At 41.7% G+C, this 21,593-nt stretch overlaps 1 protein-coding gene and 1 long non-coding RNA gene across 2 annotated transcripts in view; one reads left to right on the top strand and one right to left on the bottom strand.

Annotated features, from left to right (window-relative positions):
- Positions 1-1,141: 1,141 nt before the first annotated feature.
- LOC135273941 (uncharacterized) lies at positions 1,142-5,853 on the bottom strand. The gene is made up of 3 exons (XR_010341701.1): positions 5,603-5,853; positions 4,111-4,261; positions 1,142-3,865 (listed from the first exon to the last, which is right to left on the bottom strand). It is a non-coding gene; the product is annotated as an uncharacterized LOC135273941 (long non-coding RNA).
- A 104-nt stretch (positions 5,854-5,957) lies between these two features.
- The window catches only part of LGI1 (leucine rich glioma inactivated 1), a 39,867-nt gene continuing 24,231 nt past the window's right edge, over positions 5,958-21,593 (top strand). The window contains exons 1-2 of the mRNA XM_012454806.2: positions 5,958-6,491; positions 6,901-6,972. Coding sequence (XP_012310229.2) covers positions 6,022-6,491; positions 6,901-6,972 — 542 coding nt within the window. The 5' untranslated portion in view covers positions 5,958-6,021. The remainder of the gene's footprint in view (positions 6,492-6,900; positions 6,973-21,593) is intronic.

The following is a 21,593-nucleotide window of genomic DNA, read 5'->3' as shown; positions in this document are numbered from 1 at the left end:
ACTATCTACTGCCACGTATATCTACATTTATGCTTCAATTGCATAATTATCCATGAGGGAGATCAGATTTTGCCAATAAAAATGATTTTACCCAAGACAGTGAATTTGGTGAAGAAGGGGTTAAGATGATAGCCAGCCCAGTTGCATGCTGGGAATTGTAGTACAATCGTAGTGCCCAGCCAGTGAGGCGCTACCAGCTCCAAAGCAGCTCACAGCATCTCTCATTCTACACAGCTCATCAGAGGGGCAGTGTCCAGCAGTGGCTAACGCTGTGGACGTCAGAGCCAGGACATCTGGTTTCGATCACAGCACCACCTCTCACTAGCTACAGGACCCTGGGCCAACAACTTAACCTCTGACCCTCTGTTTCCTTTTCTGCTAATATAGGGGAAATAATAGTAATATCTAGCCCATGGGATTGTTATGAGGATTAAGTCAATATATGTAAAGTGCTTCAGAATGGCAGCTGGCACATAATATGCATTTTATAAGAGTCAGCTTTCATTATTATTACTTCTGAACTCCTTTCTTGGCCCAATTTCTATTCTCATGTACTGTAAGAGGTGAAAATCCCCTGATCCCACAGTTAGAACACCAGAGGTTAGCTGTCCTTGGCAAAAGTATTCATATCTGTCTAAATTGTCTTCTGGTCATTTCTCTTTAAGACCATGAGGTTGAGTTAGGGGCAAAGGCCAATGAAATTAGCTATCAGAGCCTGGTGCACTACTCGAATGAGTGTCCCTGGATGTCACCTGCCCAGCCTCTGCTCTCTCTGCTCTGACAGCGGTACCGAACTTGCCTTCGTGGAACCACCTCTCTTCCACCATGTGCACTCTTGGTGAGACTGCCACTCAAGCTGCTCTATTTTCCAGGGCAACGGGAAGGGCGCCTGACCCAAGCTCAGTCCATCATACTCTATCTTTTGGGGAGGAACATGGGGATAAGAATAAGTTGCACTAGATTTGTCAGAGGGCATCATCCATTAGCTCCTGCCACAAAGATTCCCAAGTTCTCACAAGTTCCTTCATTCAAATCCTGCTTGGTCAACCCTTCCTTGGATTCTGTGAGTCACTCTATTACCAAGGCAACAAGGTCCTTTTACGCTTATGTTGGCAGAGTCAGTGTCTGCCACTTGCTACCAAAGAGTCCTAATGACCCACTACTGCTAAATAATCTTAAAGATCCGTCCCTTGACCCCTCCCCATTTATTTCCAGTGGAACTATCAGTAGTCGAATGTCATTCTGCAACATTCTCTCCATGTACATCATCACTCATCCTAATATCAACAATGCAGAGATAGTATTGTTATTTTTACTTTATTAATGTTGCAAATGAGGCACAGAGAAGCTAAGCAACTTGCCCAAGTTCACACAGCCAGTGAAGAACAGAAACATTGTTCCAACAAGTCTAATTGCTAACTTCAACCAGTAAGTGAAATTTATTGGAGTCAAGATCATTTCCCTGCCATTTTGGACTCCTGGGTTGGGAAAGGATATTTAGCATCCTCTAACGCAGTTTTCTTTCCTTTCTTTTTCTTTTCTTTTTTTTGTGTGGGGGGGGTGTTAACTGAAAGAAGCACAATTTATATCACAACTGTGCCTACATACATACACAAAGAATGGAAACAAAGGCTTCACAATTTGCAATAGTTATCCTTACTGATGCAATATGCTCTAATTTTTTATTCAAAATGATTTTACTTTTCAAATTCTACTTGTACTCACTAGGTTGATATTGATGACCAGACCCACTATCTTATCTGACACGCAGTTTTGCATACCCTGCTCTGTTGAGAAAGCTGCTTAAAATGACAACAGTTTGCATGTCTGAGTGTTTGTAAAAGGAGGCAAGGCCACGCTTGATCTTTTAAGCCTCCCAATAGTGATTTGTTTACTTGCACAATGTGTGTTTCCTAGGCCACACCAGCCTGAGGGGAAAACTGGGATCCTAACCAGGCACATGCTGTTCCTTTCTCACTCTGCTTTCAACAGCTCTTCTAGAATCACCAGAAACCCCCAGCCGAGGACCCCCTTCCAGTCTTTCTGAGGATGCCCAGGGAACACTGTACATGTGCTTCTAAACATCGTACCTTGTCCCTCATTTTCCTTCTCTTCTGCCCTGCCTCCCTGCTGGGATCCTTTCCCAGTTCCTTTGATGTCTGCAGGGCTGTCACTGCTGCTGGGCCACCAAGGCTGAGCTGCTCCTGGTGAAAAATTCCATGACTTTGGTCTGATCCCCAGGCCTGGACAGGAGCGTTGTTTGTCTTATCTCTTCAGCAGCTCCTGGTGCCACCATAGCAAAGTGTATAGTTGCTTATAGCACCTCCATGCCATGCAACGGTGCCCACCACACCAGAGGGAACTCCCACTTTGTTACAGGAAAGATTTCTCTTACTCTCTTCTAACTTACATGCGCTTAAGGGCAGTAGGCTGAAAAAGGTCTTCATCCTGTATTCACAACTACCTTAATCTTCCCCAGCTCTAGACCTTGTCCTTGGGCCAAGCATCGGTGCTCCTACTCTCACCCAAACTGGTGAGATTTCTTTTTTCCAGGAGGCAACTTGTTTCCTTCCCATGGTTAGACCCTTGACAAGGCCACAGTGTGTCATCCTGCTCAGAAAAGACCACTTCCCAAAGTGAATATACGCTTCAGCTAACCCCATTTTCATTTGAGAGCTTTGCTTCCCAGGTCCCAGGAGTCACATGTTCAGAATTCAAGTCCTGTTGCAACCATGATGAGAATGATGGTGATGATGGTGATGATGGTGATGATGATGATGATGATGATGATTGATCTTTCACATGTATCAGACTGCACAAGAAGCACTTTTAGATACATTATCATGTTTAATTTTTAATGACTCTATGTGATACATACTACTATTATCCTCATTTTACAGAGGAGAAAATTGTGACTTAGGAAGGTTAAATCGGCCCATGGTCATATGGCTGGCAAAATGCAGAGCTCAGCTACTCCTCTACAGCTCAGACTGGGCACTGAGCCTGCCTCAGCTGGGCATCCTGGCTTCCCTGGGCCTCCTTCCAACTCTGCTTTAATCCTTTCCAAGCCCCTCTCCCCAGGGTCCCCATCGTGATCCACAGGTGGGTGGCCACACCTTATCTGAAGGCCTCCAAGATGGTGGAAACCCCTAAGCTTCCACTTCCTGCTTCCATCTCTGCACTCCCTGGGGCTTCCTGGAGGGGTAGGATGGGAAGCATTATCAGCAATAGGGCCTCCTCTTCAGGCTCTCAAGACTTCAGTATAGCAACCTGCCTTCATCTCCCGAGGTCCCTCCTCAGATCTAGTTTTGGAGCCAGGAAGTGGTTTCTCCTCCCCAAAAGGTCGCCAGCATCCTGCATTACATGGTTAAATTTTGCCTGACCTTAGTGGGTGTTTTTAATTGAATAAAGAATTCAAGTCTGGGTTTTAAATGCCATAGAAAAAGAAAACGTTACTGTCTTTTCAGAATGCCCATTGTAATTTGCCCTTAGAGTTTCTCCTCCCCACCCCTCCCTTCCCCAGTGGTCCTTCTCCCCCTTGAACTGACAAACTGAACCGCCAGATAAATACAGCTGCAAAGTGAACAGTCTGTGTATGACTTCTTCCCCTCATTCATCTGCCTTCCTGGCTTTACCAAGTCAAAAGAAAAAGGCAGCTCACCCCTTCCTTGGCTGTGCCTTCATAGCACAAAGCCAACAGCTAGTCAAGCAGTCTTCATGATTTGAAACATTTGAAAGTGAAACGTAGAGAGTGACTTAGCCCGATCGATTCCATCAGTCATTTTAACCAAGTTTCTGCCATTGGGTCTCGCCCCATGCAGGGGGGTGGCCTCTGTGTGGTCTCTCCACACCTCAGTTTCTCCATCTGTAATATACAAGGATCGAATCCAAGATCTTTGAGGTCCCTGAAGCTTCTCGGGGTCTCATTTTATAGTTACAGAACACATCGTTTACAAGTTAGATGATTTAGGGGGTGACTTCAAATAAAAACGATCCTCCATAAAACTTTTACCACATAATTATTTTATGGAGCAAGTTTCCACAGGGCACTTGAAGCAGTGTTCAATTTACAAAAACCTGACTTGCAGCCAACTTTTAAGTGACACTTACTGTTTAAAGTGAGGCTTGCCCCCAGAGGTCACAGTTTCTAAAAACACTGTCCTCCATTCCCTCCTCCACAGAGTCCTTGATGGTGAAGCATTCGTAGAACACACTTTCAAATCATGACTTCTCTTGAATGAAGAGATTTTCTGTTTCCCTTCTGTAAAGAAAAACACCACACAGTATTTACAACCCCACAAAAACTGGCTTAGTGATAATAACCTACTGGTCATTGTGTAACACAAACCAGGTAATATCACCCCTCTGCCTGATTCTGCAGAGGCGTGCCATTGCTCTGCAGATCACGAGCTGGACTTCATGTATGCTGTTCCTTCTAGCTGGAGTGTTCACACCAACCCTCTCTATTACTCCTCCTTACCTCAGAACTCAGCTCAATCAATGCTTCTTCAGGAAATGGGCCCCTGACTTCCTTGACTAGGTCAGATATTTTTACTAGAACTGCAAGGTGCAACTGGAAGTTTATTTGACCATGACCATGAATGGACTGTACACTCGCTGTTGCTAGCATAGGCATCCAGGTTGCCCACTACATGCACAATGCTACATAGGCCCTGGGTTCCTAGAGGGTCTCTAACTTCATGGACCTTGCAGTCTTCTGGGGTAAACAGACAGTTATCGAATGCGAGAATGCACATGAATGCCACTGTCCCCCGCAAAGAGCTTACAGAGAACTGAACAAGTGATTGAAGTTAGCATGGGACTGGCTGCATGAGCAAAAGGGTAGAATGGCAATGCTTTAAGCTCTGATGCAGAATGAGGTTATGTCAAAATCACCCATTTGCTCAAGCAGTCCTTTTAATACTTTCAGTCTAAGAAGCTAGAAGAGAGAGGAACATGGCCTGATATCCCAGGCTGGCCACGCCAAGTTGAAGGATGGCCGCTTTCACCATGGTGAGATAACCAGGGGTCTGTTTTCCTCCTCTTCCTCCATCCCAAGAGTCTTCCTACTCTCTTGGACTAAACTACCCCACCCCAAGGCCAGGGCCTCTTGATTGCTTCTTTAAATGAATTTTCTTTTCCAAGGGCCCACCCTCTCCTCTCAAGTACATGAGTTACATAGCCTATCATTTTCATTTAATTCCAGAATGTCTCTGCTATCATCCCCATTTTACAGACAGGAAAGTAGATTCAGCGAGTTCACAGCAGACCTGGGTTCTCAAAGCCAGGTGTCTGGTTCTTAGTTCAGCATTTCCCCCACCAAGTCACAGCCTCCGGGCTGAGCCAGGCGTTTTTCAAAACCCAGGAAGCTAGAGTTGGCCGCCTCCTGCTGGCAGGGAGTTCCTTCCAGGCTTCTGGTGCTACTGCCAAAGCAGGGAGGGTGGGAGAATCAGAGGAGGGTAGATTATACACAGAGAGGTCCGCACTTCTGTTTCCCTTCCTTCTCAAGGAAGGAGGGAATGCATTACATGGGGGATGCAGGGGGGATAGGAAAATCAATCATTCATGACAGTTAATAAGTGTCAGAAAAGTATTTACTCACATTTATCCCCTGAAAGTCACATTCTTCATCTGCTCTGATTTGTCTTTCCCTGGTGGCATCAGCCAGGTGGGCTCAGCAAGAAACAGCAAAAGGTTTTAGCCAATGTTGCAGAGAGAGTTTCATTTAGCTTCATTTTTTTTTTTTTTTTCCAGCCAAGGCTGGCTCCAAAGCTAGTTTTTCTTACTAGGTTGTTTGCTACATGCAAAGCCGATTCCCAGAGGTTTCTGAGATTGCCGACATCCTATGCAAGATGACTGCTCCCACCCACGCGCCCACCCACTCACTAATAAGACATAATGCCGTCCTATTTTTGGTAACAATTAAAGGGCCTCCCGGTGAAAGCAGAAAGCTGTTTATTTTCTGTGACATCACTTCGCTTTGCCTTCGAAGGCTGGTCTGTGCTCAGTGTTTTCGTGGTGATGCAAGTCGGCTCTCTCCTCCAGCAGTTGGATCCCTCCCATCTCACAGTACCTCACAGGTCTCTTCCCCCGAGCAGTGCATTGCTGGAGCGAGGAGAAGCTCACGAATCAGCTGCAGGTCCCTGTTTTGAAAAAGCAGAGATACAGAGGCAGAGGAAAAAGGGTGGACTCCTATGTGACCTGTTCTTAGAGCAAGACAATCACCATCTGAATTCCAGAAGCCCTGTTCATGGTTGGGGATATTTTCTCGACTGCACGGAATCAGAAAGAAGCAAAAGGATGGGAAATGCCTGCATTCCCCTGAAAAGAATTGCTTATTTCCTATGTCTCTTATCTGCGCTTTTGCTGACTGAGGGGAAGAAACCAGCGAAGCCAAAATGCCCTGCCGTGTGTACTTGTACCAAAGATAATGCTTTATGTGAGAATGCCAGATCCATTCCACGCACCGTTCCTCCTGATGTTACCTCATTGTAAGGCCCGTAAGCATTTTGATATCTAATTTACAATTTAAAAATTCCAGCCGGTGGATTTGGGGCTTTGCATGTATTCGTAGAAGGGCATGGAGAGAGAGAGAGATTCCTCTTGCATGCTTGGCCATTTGACAGTGCTAACATTTGCTGCATTTAGAATTTTTGATTTTTTTTTTTTAGCTGCTACTGAACATGCTTAGATCCCCCCAGCCCTGAACATTATCGTGAGAAACCTGTAGCCGATTCATTTCTCTGACTTCATCTGGGAAGGAATAGTATTGTACTTCATAAAATAGTGTCAAAATAGTCACTGTTATGCTAAACCGGATTAACCTAAGGTTTGTTCTGTGTGTGTGTGTCTCTTTGTGTGTGTCTGTTTGTTTGTTTTGTGTTTTTTGTTTTCTTTCAGATCCTTTGTGAGATCTGGTTTTACTGAAATCTCAGAAGGGAGTTTTTTATTCACACCATCGCTGCAGCTCTTGTGAGAAATATTTATATCATGACTATTTTTAATATGGCATATATTTGGATAAGCCTTCTAGTAAAATGATCTCAATATTAATTTTGTCAAATGTGCTTCTATTTCTGAAAAAAAAAACAAAAAACAATATCAGTACAGTGAGAGGTAGATGGGTTTGTTTGCGACTTCACACTTAACAGTGCAGGTTGATTCTTACAATGGTAAATTTGTTAACCTGTCGTGCTGCCTACTTTCATGGCTATTTATGAAGTTGTCAGAATGTTGCAACAATGATCCCAATTCCATTCCACTATTTTACTTTCATTTTTAACTTGGGAACTTTGGTTCTTTTGCCCTGGAGTTTTTGAATTAGTCAATACAGAACCCGGCATAACATATGCGCTCAAGATGTTGTATCCTGGGGATCTGGGGCAGGCTGCTACTCTGTATGATTTACCATGTGGGGAAAAAAAAACGCCTCCGTTCTTTCTAGGTAATTCCTTAAAATATCAATTCTCAAGAGATTGTTTTTTAATCTCATCTAATTTATAACTAGTTCCTTTCCAAGGAGGGAAAGAAAATATTAATATAGGATAGTGCAAAGGATTACTCTCTGCTATGTGTTTTCAGTTGGCCACAAGGGAACCACATATTCAGTCTAATGCCCGAAAATATTCAAAAAATAATATTTGACTAAGAAATCAGATCTGTTCACAGGCATAATGGAACATGTATAATTTGTTTTGATTTGTAACGTTTGGCTATTGGAGTCCTGGTTCTTACAGCAGCATGACGTGGGGGTTGAGAGGTCTCCCAGGACTCAGGTATCAGGCAACAGACTTGGTTTGTAGCTGGACAGATATGGGCAGAACTAGCCAATTGTGGATCGGCTGAGTCTTGGCTATCTTAACTGCATGATTCAGGACCCAAGGCTTTCACTTGTTTGTTTTTTAGTCTTTTGGTTTTCTTGCCTTACTTGGGTGTTTTGGCTGTTTGAAGTTACATACACAGAGGCAAACAGCATGGAGTTGCCATTGGAGAGACAAGTGTTTAAACCTCACCCTGACACTCATAGAACCTAAACATGTGGTCTTGTGCAGATTATTAAATCTCACTGAGCCTCAGTCTCCTTATCTGTAAAATGGAAGTGAGAACACATACTTCCAAGGTTTAAGTAGATAAAACACTTGGCATAGGGTATGGTGAATGCTTACACATTTTATAAATGGCAGGGTTTTAAATTTTTACATTAAGCTAAAAAGCTAAAAGTCACTCAATCTATTGTTTTGTCCAAATGAAATCTTTGAACTGGTTTGACTGTTTCATTGAATTCACAAACTTGATCAGATGTTTTGACATTATGTAATGATGTTGGCTAATGTCCTTCTACTGGCTGATGTCTTCAAATGATTAACAATTGACTAGCTATTCCTAAGGTGTTTATATATTTGATTGATAGCTAGTGGTGTGATTGGGGAAAGTGTTAGTTAGTATAGTTAGTACATCAAACAAATCCAAAAAAGATAGATTCTTTCCCACAGAAAGGGGCAGAGTCACTAATGCTGGGGTCTTTCCACAGAATAAGAATTTGCTGCCTCTGAGAAAGTGATAAATTGTGCTTATGGTGTCACTTGTTAAATAAATAAATGGCTCATTTAAAAAGCATCCTTTTGATATGCTAAGGCACCTCCCTTCCCCTAGGATAGTTAAATAGATCAGTCCTTAAAATTCAAGGAGTAGTGTCAGTCAACACTAGATGGACATTAGCTGTGGCACAGAAAGCCTGGAGTGATTAACCTAATCAGTTACCACATCTCCACTTTGTTTTTGTTGAGTGAACCCAGTCACGGCAAGCACAGATGCTGGACAATGTTATAGAAATAGTTACCGGCTGCTGCAGGGTAATGTGATTACACGTATTTAGAATCACAGAGGGAAGCCAAGGGACCGGTTTTTAAATAGCCCAACCGAGTGTGTGCCATGCCCGTGTCCCATGCTCCGAGTTCCTATGGAACATTCCAGCCTTTATTTCTAAAAGCAGTTCAGGTTTCAGAAATAACAAAAGGCGAGTAATTCTTGCCCTGTTTGTTCTCAGTTAACTGGGATGGGCTAACCTCAACATGGTAGACTTGTGCCAGTGCTGATATTATGCAAAATTGTCAGGGGTCAGAGTTTGTCCCTAATCTCCAGGACCCTGTTCCTAAAGACTCTGTTCTCCATCCTTTCTGCCCAGTGTTCTCTGCTTCCTCTTATCCTCATGAAAAGGTCTAATAAACTCATGTGCACTAAGTAGGAAATAAGTGAGAAGGCTCTGAATATGAACTATGACACGATCATAACAATTGTGGGAATGCATGGATCACAGACAGAAAGGTCTCTTCTGTGAGACAGGGCTGTCCAGTACCACAGCCCACATGGGCTGCCAATCCCCCACTGGAGCATGAAGACCAGAGGCATTGGACCACCAGATTAGGCCTAGATGGCACAAGTCTTTGAGGTTTGCAATGAATTCCAGCAGCATTTGTGATCGTGAATTACCACACTCACCCATCACACCCTGTGAAGGAATAAATTTCGGAATCCATTTGGCTTGACTGATGTAGGAAGACAGTTAGTTGGTTTCTTGCTTTGTTGCTGGGAAGGGTTAAAGCAAATGTCCTATTTCCATCATCCACCCTAAAAATCTGATAATGTCATTATGCCCTGATGCTTTTTCAGAGCTTCTGCAAAAGCCATGATGAGAAGTACTTGTTGAAATGTCAGTCTGGGGTACTGAGGAAAACAGACATGGTATCTTAAGTTACATGCAATGTTTGGGAAAAGATCCTGGTAGGCCACAGCTGGCAGTTTATGTTGGAGAACAAGAAAAAGAAAACCCCACACTGTAGAGAAGAGAGAGAAAAAATAAAATTATTCAATAAAAATTCATCAGATTAGTTGCAAAATATATTTTTTTAAAAAATCTCACTTATGGTTTTAAATGTAACAACAAAAACCTTTCCCAAGCAAATGCAATTTCATTCATGTTTTACATAGGGCCAGTTTTGAAACATAATCAATGACAACAGTTATGCATTCTAGCTTGCTTTTAGTGATAGAAAGTGGTACTTTTAGTGAATGTAATTTAGAGAAATGTGTTTTCACACATTACAGCCCTGTTCCTTCTCAACTACAGACTGAAATCCCCAATGATACGGGCTGATGACGGAAGTGAAATTCAAATTTAAGAGGACAAAATGTGGCCATGTTGCCACCCATTTATAACATATTTTAATAAACTAAACCCCTGTAATTCCTGAGAGAGTTCTATTTTCAGGGAATGATTTCCAGGATAGTTTTAGTAACATATTCAAACAAAACAACACAAAACAAAACACTGCATATAAGAAATCGATGTGACCAGAAAAAATTTCTTTGTATTTTGATGGGATGTAGTCTTGTTTGAAACACAGAATTGATCTTTCAGCATCAAAGGAGGGGAATAGCATTATTTTAAAAATTAATCCACAATCAACACATAAATACATGATCCATAAGAAATTAAAAACTAAAAACAAATGGAAAAGCAAAAGACATGAGCAAAAGAAAGAGTAAGTCCATCCTTACTAAGGCTTTATCATTTAGTCCTTCAAAATATAATTTGTCCAGGAAAAAAATACTCATGGCCTCCTTTACCTTTCAAGCAATTGCTACCTTTTTCTATTCCTCCTTGTATTACAAGCTTACAATTTAGCAGTCTTCAGTGACCACTCAAGCCAGACCTATCAGCCAAGAATGCTTTTGGAGGAATTATTAGCTGATTATAGATGAGTATGTTTTGGTTTGTACCCAGCTGATGTCCCATGATGGACCAAAAAGCAAAAATTTCAGTCATCTAGGCTGTTTTGTCTATAGTTTGCCCAATGATCCATAGAGCTAACCTTTTACTTTTTAGTTAATTACTTCTTTTTGTTTTTACTTTCCTAAAAATAATTTGAACTTTTATTTTAGATCCAAGTTTCCATGTATAGGTTTTTTACTTGAAGCGAATTAATTCTCATAACTGCACAAACTAGTGCTTACCACAAATGTTTTCTCTGAAAGCATATTTCATCCTTTCGGTTATTTAGGCTGTAAAACTTCAGAGCTACCTTCTCTTTCACTATCCCCTTCCACCTGGACAAGTATCCTGTCCAACAGCATGAGAATCTGCCGCCTCCTCTTCACCACACCATCACTGCCTTAACTGAGGCTGCATTTCATTCACTATTTCACAGGCTGTGGCAGGAGCTTCCACGCCTCACTCTCTGCTTTCAGTCCCCATCCGACCCATCTCCATTAGCGCTGCCTTTCCTTAGACACAGCTCTCCATGCTTTCATGACTCCCTAGAAACAGAGAAAGCCCAGACACCCGAGCTGGCATCCATAGCATTTGTTCCTTTCTATTTGTCCAGAGTTATCACTCACACCATTGACTCTACACACACGCACGCACGCACGCACGCACGCACGCCCAAACAAGTTCCATTCAGATCACTGCAGGATCTCATTCTATGACCTCTGTTGATTCTCAAATTCTCTAGACTTTACCGACGTCTCTGGTACTGTGTGCCATTTGTTAGAACTACAGTGCTTGTATGTGCCTTGTGTCTTTCATGGAGGATCACCAATAAGCCGTGGCCCCAGACATGGCTTCCCATATATTTGTTGAATCCAGTTTATGTTTCCATAGATTTTGTGCTGAAGACTCCTGTGTTCCTCTCAGCAGATAGTGCTGGTTATGTTCACACTCTTTCTGATGTTTGGTGCACCCTATCTGAGTTCACATGAACTAATGGTGTGGAGGTCTGGGAAGTGAGCCGAACTAAAATAATGCAAGGAGATATTTGCTCAGGAAGTTATGAATTCAAACTTCCTCAGCAGAGATTTCCAGCCTTCCTGATTTCAGAGGCAAAGTATCCAAACCTTTCCTTAGACTCACTGCTTGAATCTCTTTTGTCCCACACTGACTTCACATTTGGCCTCCTAGGGTTTTAGTTGGACTGTAAAGGCTGACTAGTCTCTCCTGGGAAGAGTAAGATTCTCCTTTATCCAGTCTGACAGGACTTCTAAAGGGAACCATTAGTTGAGCATTATTAATATGAAAAGAAAAATCATTAACACAAGATAATTTGCTTTTTGACTTATTTAAGTACCTGATTAGCCAAAAAAAAGTACTTATTTATTGTATAGTTGCAAGCAGCAACAAAATGCAAACAAAAGCCCCCCATTTGAGCAGACATATTTTGAGGCTCTACTGGGTAGCAGGTACAATGTTGGGCTTTGTGAGGGACATCAAGATGAGTGACACGCTGTCACTCTTCACCCTGATATGGCAGCTCCAAGCTGGTAGTGATTCTTGAGATGGTAAATTATATTTTGCCTGTATTTGAATGCATTGGTTTTATTTAAAAAATTATTTTTATGTAAGTAGAGATGAGGTCTTGCTATGTTGCCCAGGCTGATCTTGAACTCCTGACCTTAAACAATCCTCCCACCTTACCCTCCCAAAGTGCTGGGATTACAGGCATGAGCCACTGTGCCTGGTCTACTTAAATGTATTGTAAGGTAGTCTTGATAAGCGTTCTCATTTTGTTCAAAATTATATTCAGTTGATTGGTGACGATGGTGATGCTTGCCGGTTGTTGACCCTGTGGCTAATATGGGTGACAAAATGTCTGCAAGGGCTTTATAGCATCAGCTGTAATATCAAAACAGCTGACCCCGGTGAGCTGGCAATGAGGCAAACAATACAGGCTTGTGGTCAGATAAGCATGGGTTCAAATCCCCACTCGTCTGCTTACTAGTTGTGTGATTTGGGGCAAGCTTAATCAAGTCTTGATATCTGTATCTACAAAATGAGGAAGAACCATAGTACCTATTGCACAGAATTACAGTAAGGATTAAGTAAAACAATGCATGAAAAATGCTTGGCAAGGTTCCTGTAACTCAATACACATTAGCTTTATTATAGTATCTGAAAATCACTTTAATTTGAACTACCATAACAACAGATTAGTGTCTGATTGTATAATCTGGTTTTGCCAATAATCTCAGCTTTAAACATTTTGCAGTTCTACACAGAGGTCTCCAGCAGAACTTGCTGAGAAATCTTTCCTTCAAATACTTCTCACAGGAAACATGAACTATTTACCTTTCAAAAAAAGGCATTAACCCTCTCCCTTCCTCCTCATGAATAAAATGACTGGCACCACATTTTGTAAAATGTGTCAGATTTTGTTTAAATAATTAACATTGGCAATCTTCAGATGAGTGGTTCTATGGTAGCATAGAAAGGGGCCCGAACTAGAAGTCAGGAGACGTGGGTTTGAAATTCAGTTTGGCCAGTAATGGGCTATGTGACCATGGGTAGATCACAAAATATCACTGGGCCTCAGCTTTTTCTGCATAAAATATTAGAGGTAGATAAAATTGTGGTTCTGAAACTCAAATGCTAGTGGGGGTTGGGGTGGTAAGATCAATGAAGGAAGCAGTTGAGCACAAGACAATAGGGAGTAGTGGTGACTGAGGTAAACCAGAGAGGACCTGTCTCACCTAAAAATGACATCCTCTGCTCCAGTTGATTATTGCTGATGGGAATGTGGTACATGCATATGGAACCCTACCTTCCTCATTTTTAGGGGAAGGTAGAAATCTGGAAGTAGATTTTTAAACAGGATAAAGACCAAACAAACATAATTTGGCATTTTGAGACCCTCACATTTAATTACATCTAAGGTCTCTTTCTATCTTAAAATTCTGTTTTATTCTATAAACAGTGACTTTAATATAGAAATGGCCTGTTTAAAGAAATTGACAAAGATTTTTGAATCAATTCTAACAAACCAATACATTAGATTGTTTATTGAAAGAACCTCGTAATATGAAACTGGCTGTTATAAGGCTATTATTATATTAATTGTAGTTCCCAAATCTTCCAAACAGGTCCAAAGGGACCTCACCAGGCTCTCCCTATGGTGGTTGCTGATAAAATGATGATTCAGTATCCCTCTCATGGAGCAAGGACTGGAAAAAAATTGTTAGGCTCGTTTTTACATAGCAAGATGGCAGGTGTCTGCTGTGTAAAATGTGATTAAAAAGCAGTAAGTCTTGGCCGGGTGCGGTGGCTCACGCCTGTAATCCCAGCACTTTGGGAGGCCGAGGCGGGTGGATCACGAGGTCAAGAGACCGAGACCATCCTGGTCAACACGGTGAAACCCCGTCTCTACTAAAAATACAAAAAAAAATAGCTGGGCATGGTGGCGCGTGCCTGTAATCCCAGCTACTCAGGAGGCTGAGGCAGGAGAGTTGCCTCAACCCAGGAGGCGGAGGTTGCGGTGAGCCGAGATCGCACCATTGCACTCCAGCCTGGGTAACAAGAGCGAAACTCTGTCTCAAAAAAAAAAAAAAAGCAGTAAGTCTTTAAAAATACAGACTAGAAATGTATAGGTACAAATAACTCTTGACTTCATGGAGGGCCACAGATTTTGCCCAATGGTGCTTCCATGGCTAAAGATTTCTGGACCCTCCTTTGAGAATTGTCTACACTGCCAGTGTACAAGCCATGCAATAAAATCAGGCAAGGTTTTGTTATGTTTGTATCGCTTGGTGCCAAGCACTTTATCAATCTCATTTTTAATGTCATCATCATGGTAACCTTTTGAGATAGATACAATTATCTCTATCTTGCAAATGAAACGCTGAGTCCTAAAAGGTAACCTCCTCAATGTCACACCCCTATTAAGTAGCAGAGCTGGGGTTTAAACCCATGTCCTCACTTTTAACCACTTCTGTCTACTTCCTCCTGAACATGAATCATCATGCTTGACTTTGCATAGTTTTGTTCCCAAAATCAAATCCCCTCTCAAAGGGTCAACCTTTGCCATTAACAAGGGTATTCAGGAGAATGTGCCCTGATTCCTGGAGACAATGACTGAAAGGAGTTTCAAAAGCCCTTTGAAAGAGTGGCCGCATTGCTGGCAAGAGCCGCTAGTTTCCCTAGGTTGCAACTCTCATTTATATGTGTAAGCTCTGATCTCCTTGCCTAAAAAAAAAAATAGAGAGAGAGAAGGAAAAGAAAAAGGCAAAAGAAAAAAGGCCTTATTTACTTTAAAGTTACACCTTAGACTACTGTTGTCTAAACTTGTGTCCTGTGGAGCAGCTGACCTGAAAGAAAAGAGTTCGGTTCTCAAGTAAATTTGGGAAACTGCACTTTCTGTCCCTGCTTGGTTATTTACCGTGAATGTACCTTGGCATAGACACATCTCTGAAATTATTCAAAATTGTTTCGCTTTTCTTAACATCCCATAGAATATTGGTTCTATGGAGCATACAGTACTTTGGAAATATATGCATGCGATAATTCATTGTATTTTTAGCTTAATTATTTATACCCCACCTCATTCTAGAGAGGCTGGATAGCAAAGGATAGGCAGGTGGAAAGAATCCCATCCTAAAGGATACGTTAAACCATCTGTCTCCATATAAGGAGCAACTCGAGAACATTTGTTAGTGTGGATTCATTGATGTGACCTCTGTGAGTCAGGCCTCCCCACTAGGCTGTCTACCTGGTCAAGCAATTTAGCACACACCTCTTCTCTAGAGACCTCCCAGTAGATCTCCATCTTCTGAAGGAAGAAGATGACTGGTTGCAGCTCATTCAATACGAAAAGGCTTCTGAGCGTAAATATACCCTCTCACTGTTTTTATGTGGAGCAGGTTTCATCACAGCTATTTTCTAAGTGGCTAAAGCAGCATTTCCCTGGATACATTCCATGGAATATTCATTTTGTAGAAAGCTCAATGATAAAAGAGTCCCATTATCAATCAGATCAGGAAACTGTATATTTAATTCCATTTGAAGAGTCTCAGTTTACTTAAGGATAGGAAAGGCATAGTCCCAGATTAACTTCTTTAACCCAGTTTTCCTAAACGTATCTGCCAGTTTTTGTGCACATAAACTTCTCGACCCCTTGAAGATCGTGCATTCCAGGGAGTATACTCTGGGAAATTCTGAGCAAGACTGTTGTAGGTTTGCAGCAGATACTGGGCAGAGCTGATACTAAAAAGAGGGAGCTGACTTCCTTGTGGCCACTCACCAGTCCTGGGGAAGTCAGGGAGGGAGAGACCAAGCCTGAGCCTGGAATCCCAGCTCTGCCACTTACAAGCTTTAAATCACTTCACTGCTCTCACCTTAGTTTTCTTTAACTCTTATGTGGAGAATATAAAACCTACATCTTAGTGTTCATTTGAGGATTAAAATAAGATGTCAAGCTGTTGAAGATGAGGCCTGGCACAAAGTAGGCCCTTCTTGGTGTACCAGGACCGGGGAAATCCAGGGTGATTTTATAAAGACATGGGGAGGGTGGGCTGCTGAATAGTTGTGCCAACTCCTAGAAAGGAAGAGCTCTGACTGCCCTGGTTGAGAGATAATCTCAGGAGGATTGGGGATTACCAAATGGGGGTTACCAAACCAAAAGGAGTGGGTCCATGCTCAAATGTTTGCTAGTGTGCATGTCAAGGACATCCCTGCAAATCTAATATCCCGATCCTGATCCTAGCCCCAACACTGACAAAAGATGTGACTTCAGTCAAGTCAGGTAACCTCTGCCAGCCTCAGTCTCCTCGTTTGTAAAACAGAGGAGTTGGACTACTTATCTCTCTGGAGTACCCTCAACCCTCAGATTTGTGTGGAGCCAAATTAAGGTTATTCCAATCAATCCAGATTGAAGAGGTGGTAGTCTACTTAAGAATCAGCTGAATTTTCAAGGCTGAGAGTCAAAAAGAACTGTCAAATAATGTACTTGTGCCTGATGCTTCCCATCTTAATGCTTTTCTGTACTAGGAGCATATTTTTAAATATTCAAATGTAAATTATTCACATGGCACATGCACTTAGAATGTGTGCATTTAACTAAAGTGAATCATCAGCCTATTATTAATTATCATTTAACCAGCCCTCTTATTTTGGATAAAGGAGAATATTAGTAACAACCAAAGGACTTGAATCGTTTAAGCAAAGCCAGCTCTAAACAACTTGGGAAGTCCCTCCAGCTGGGCCTCCATATCTTCCAACAGCTATTACCTGTGTATCTTGTGCTCTTACATATACATATACGTATACGTATACATATGCAAATAGACCCATGTGCGCTTGGGAGTGTGCACACTGATGTTTGTACACACTGTCCATGTGCTGCCTAATATCCTAGAAGATGTCCATCAAAGTCTTCTTGGGGCAGGTAACAACCTCATTGGACCTGAGTTTCCTTAGCAGTAAAACACATGTCCTTTTCCTAGATCTAAGGGCTCTTCCAGCTCTGACATTTGATGTCCGTGTTCTTTGCTTAGCTATTCCTTGGCAGACGCATTGGAGACATGCTCATACACGTTATCTCACATAATTCTTAAAAACATCCAGGAAGTCTTTTTGCATCCTCAATCCTATTTTAACAGATGATGAAACAGATTTACCTACTTAATGTGTAAACATACAATAATAACTGGCAGTTACAAGCTTAGAAACCTGATTCTCTTTTCTGAATCCAATCAATGCATTCTCCAAGTGACAACCAGGTGCTGGCTACTCACTCTTCCCTTCTTAATCAGAGTGGTTCTTCAGAGAGTTGGGAATCGTTCGGAAGAGCCCCCTAGATTGTCTCCCCTCCAAAACCAGGAAAACCTGCTCTAGTCCAGAAGATGGGCTGCAGGCCACTCATGGGCCAGATACAATTCTAATGGCAATCAAGATATTACAGGTGACTGGAGAGAGTCCGAAGAAGTATGTGTCATTAGAGCCAGGGTGCCTGGCATGGGACCAGTTGAGCAGTCTCATTTGAGACAATGGGAAGTTTTCTTAGCAAAAGTCACCCTCCCCCCACCATTCAGCCATCTGCAGACCAGCGTCTCTACTCTCTGGACTCCACATCCCTACTCTTCTAAGAATGAAGGCTGCAGTGCTACAAGCATAGACTTTTAAATCTTTAGAGCTACAAGGGACCTCAAAAATGATCGAGTCTAGCCTCCTCGCTTTACAACATAAAGAGAAGTGGTATGCTCTAGGACACAGAATTTATGGCCAAATTCGTATTAGGACTCTCACTGTTTTTATTTGGAACAGGTTTCATCACAGCTATTTTCTAAGTGGCTAGAGCAGCATTTCCCTGGATATGTTCCATGGAGTATTCATTTTGTAGGAAGCCCAGGCTTCCTGATTTCCTCTTCAGTGTGCTGCTTCCCTGGCCTCTGAAGAGGAGAGGCCCCAGGGCAGGAAACCACATCAGTGGCCCATCAGACTTAGCACTGACACATGAGCCTGCCCAGTCTTTTCACTCTCACGCATTCCCATCTCTGGCCTCTCATCTGCATTTAGGGCAGCCTTACCCTTGACCTCCTGTAGCTATATCCTCATTCTTAAATCTTCTGCTTCTTCATATACTTCTCTGTTGCTGGCCCTGGGTTCCCTCTGAACTCTGAGCTCCATGCTAACCCTGTTGCCTACTTTTCCATTCCTTTTAAAGTAAATTCTGTGTGTTCTACCTCTCCGTTCAACCAGGAACCCCCTCACAGCTTTATGGCCTTGGTGTGAAAATGTTGCTTTGAAGAGTTGTGCCTCATCCCTATAGACAGTGGAATCTGGAGGAGTTAGAGCTTAGTGGTCATTTTACAGGTCACATCCTCTGATCCCAGTGCAATATTAATAATGAAATTATGAAAATTTTTTTCTTTAAAAAAAAGATTACAGGGAATTTTAAGAATATTATTCTAAATTCCCATTGAAATTAAATACGCAATTTTCAAAGATGAGTACACAGCAAAACTTACTGGATGCTTTATACAAGGTAAAGTTCCATTTCTAAATGCTTTCATTTTTTAATCAGAAAGAATGAAAGAATATGACTGAGCACTAAACTTAATAAATATTCTAAGGAAATCAGGAAAAAAGCAATAAAGAAAAGATAAAATAATAAATTAGAAAACAGTGGGAATAAAAAAAAATATCCAAGATTTGATCCTTGGAAAATGCCCCCCCCCCAAAAAAAATGGCAGACATTTGAAGGATATCACACTCTCAAGTAAGGGAGACATTAATTATTCAACAGAAAGATTTGGGTGAATTTGGGTAAATATTTAGAAAATAACAAGGCAGTGTCTTACCTCACATCGTACATAAAAGTAAGTCCCAAATGTATTGAAGAGTCAAATATTAAAAAGAAAATGTAAAGGGGAAGATGTAGGCAACATTTCCTTGATCTCAAAGCAGGAAAAGATATTTAAAGAACAAAATCTTGTCTTTTGCAGCGACATGGCCATTATCTTAAGTAAAATAACTCAGGAAGTCAAATACCACGTTTTCACTTATAAGTGGGAGCTAAATAATATGTTCACATGGACATAAAGTGTGGAATGGTAGACTTTGGAGTCTCCGAAGGGTGGGGGTGTAAGAGGAAGGGAGGGATGATGCAATACTTAATGGGTGCATTGTACACTATTCAGGTGATGGTTACACCAAAAGCCCAGACTTCACCGCTATACGATATATATATCCACGTAACAAAGTTGCACTTGTACTCCCTAAAACTTTTAGCATCAAAAGAAATAGGAAAAGACTAAGTAATATCCTTAATTTAAAAAAAGTGCTTAGAAAGCAACAAAAGTGGTCAAAGGACATGATTTCACACACAAAGAAACAAAAACACTAATCGTAAATGTTGGTGAGGATATGGTCAGATAGGCGTTTCCATACTCAGAGTTGGACATCTGTAATTTGGTACTAGATATTTAAGAACCATCTATAATCGAATTATGGTACTTTTAGAAATCTATCCTAAGGAAATAAGTAGAGGTGGGAAAAATATTTATATATGAGGATGGTTATAATAATGTTTATAATAATTAACATTGGAATCAGTAATTTTTAAGTTACATCATGATATATCCATAATACAAAACTTACTCATCTGTGGAAACCATATTTTTGAAAAACTGATTGTCATGAGCAATTGTTCATGATACAATAAGCAAATGAAAAGGAAGATACACAATGATATAATGTTATTATGTCAATTTTATAAATACATGTGTGTCTATATCATATATGTATTATGCACATGCATATCAGTGTCTTTGTGTAGTATTTTATGGTGCACTTCATTTTCTTCCTTAAGCTTTTTTGTGTTTTCCAGCATTTCTACAATAAGCATATATTATTTATAAAGAGAATTCACCAAAGTGTATTCAAGGCTGGGTATGGTGGCTCATGCCTGTAATCTCAGCACTTTGGGAGGCTGAGGCAGGTGGACCACTTGAGCCCAGGAGTTCGAGACTAGCCTGGGCAACATGGCGAAACCCTGCCTCTACAAAAAAAATACAAAAATTAGCCAGGCTTGGTTTTGTGCACCTGTGGTCCCAGCTACTTGGGGAGCTGAGACGGGAGGATTGCTGGATCCCAGGAGGTGGAGGTTGCAGTGAGCTGAGATCACGCCACTGCACTCCAGCCTGAGTGACAGAGTGAGATCTTGTCAAAAACAACAACAACAAAAAAAAAAAAAACAGAAAAACTTCAAAAAGTGTATTCAAAATTTTAAAACTTTCTACTTGAAAAAAACAGATTAATATGATCTGGATGTGACTGTAAGACTGCTTATGCTGATTAATTAATTCCTCTAAGAAAGGCATTATTGTTTAATTACATTTCTTAAATCCATATGAGCTGAGTGGCATTATTATGGCTGCTCGCCTGAACATGGACATTATGTCATAATGTGACCTGGGACCTACACTGAGAGGCCACCCAGTATGTGGAAAAGAGTACTGAACCAGGGGTCTTGGGCCTCGTGACCTTAAGGAAAGTGTTTAGTAGCCTTCCGTGCCTCCGTTTCCTCTTCTGTCAAATAGATCTTATCTGCTTTACCACTTTCACAGAGTTGTTCTAAAGACAAAATAAGATCATCCAGGCAGGAGTCTATAACATGTAGGCTATTATGAAGGCAAAGATCATTATTCAAAGAATGAGCTAGTACCTGCCTGGAATTCATAGTTCATATAAATGATTTTTTAAATCTCCCTCTTGGTAGGGAAACATGGACTCCCTTGGTTGCAGAAGAAAATACCCTCCCCTCTCCTCCCACAGCCCCTTTTCTTAACCAAATTAATAAGTACACAGTCCTTCCTTGGGGGAAGGTATAGACAGATCAGGCATACCCCTCTGTCCACCTCCACCAAAATTCTAGGGGAAAATGCTTGGCTTCTTAGGAAAATGCCTCCCTAAAGAAAGAGGAGAAACCTCAATGTTCCCATGGAACTGGGGCAGAGGGCAAATTCCGCACCACCTCTGCACAAACCCACAGGCTGGCTGCTTGGCAGTCCTGCAGGGTCCAGATCTCTGCTCTGTGGCTCAGAGTAAAGAGGTCATTTAGACAGTACGTTGGTTTCACAAACCCCTCTATGATGCTGCTGTTGTGAAGATAGTTGTCACTTCCAATTCATATTATTGCAGATTCTTGGCCACACATAGTTATAGGGACAGGAGAGGCCACGGCTCCTCCAAGCCCCACAGCAACTGCTCCAGGAGACTTGCTGCAAGGAGCAGAGGCCCCTGGGTCGCCACAGGTAAAGGGGGCAGT

Source organism: Aotus nancymaae, unplaced genomic scaffold (genome assembly GCF_030222135.1).
Source record: "Aotus nancymaae isolate 86718 unplaced genomic scaffold, 86718_ANA_hifiasm-v0.15.2.pri h1tg000010l, whole genome shotgun sequence".
In the NCBI taxonomy this organism is placed as follows: domain Eukaryota; kingdom Metazoa; phylum Chordata; class Mammalia; order Primates; family Aotidae; genus Aotus; species Aotus nancymaae.
This window is presented reverse-complemented; position numbering and strand designations above follow the sequence as displayed.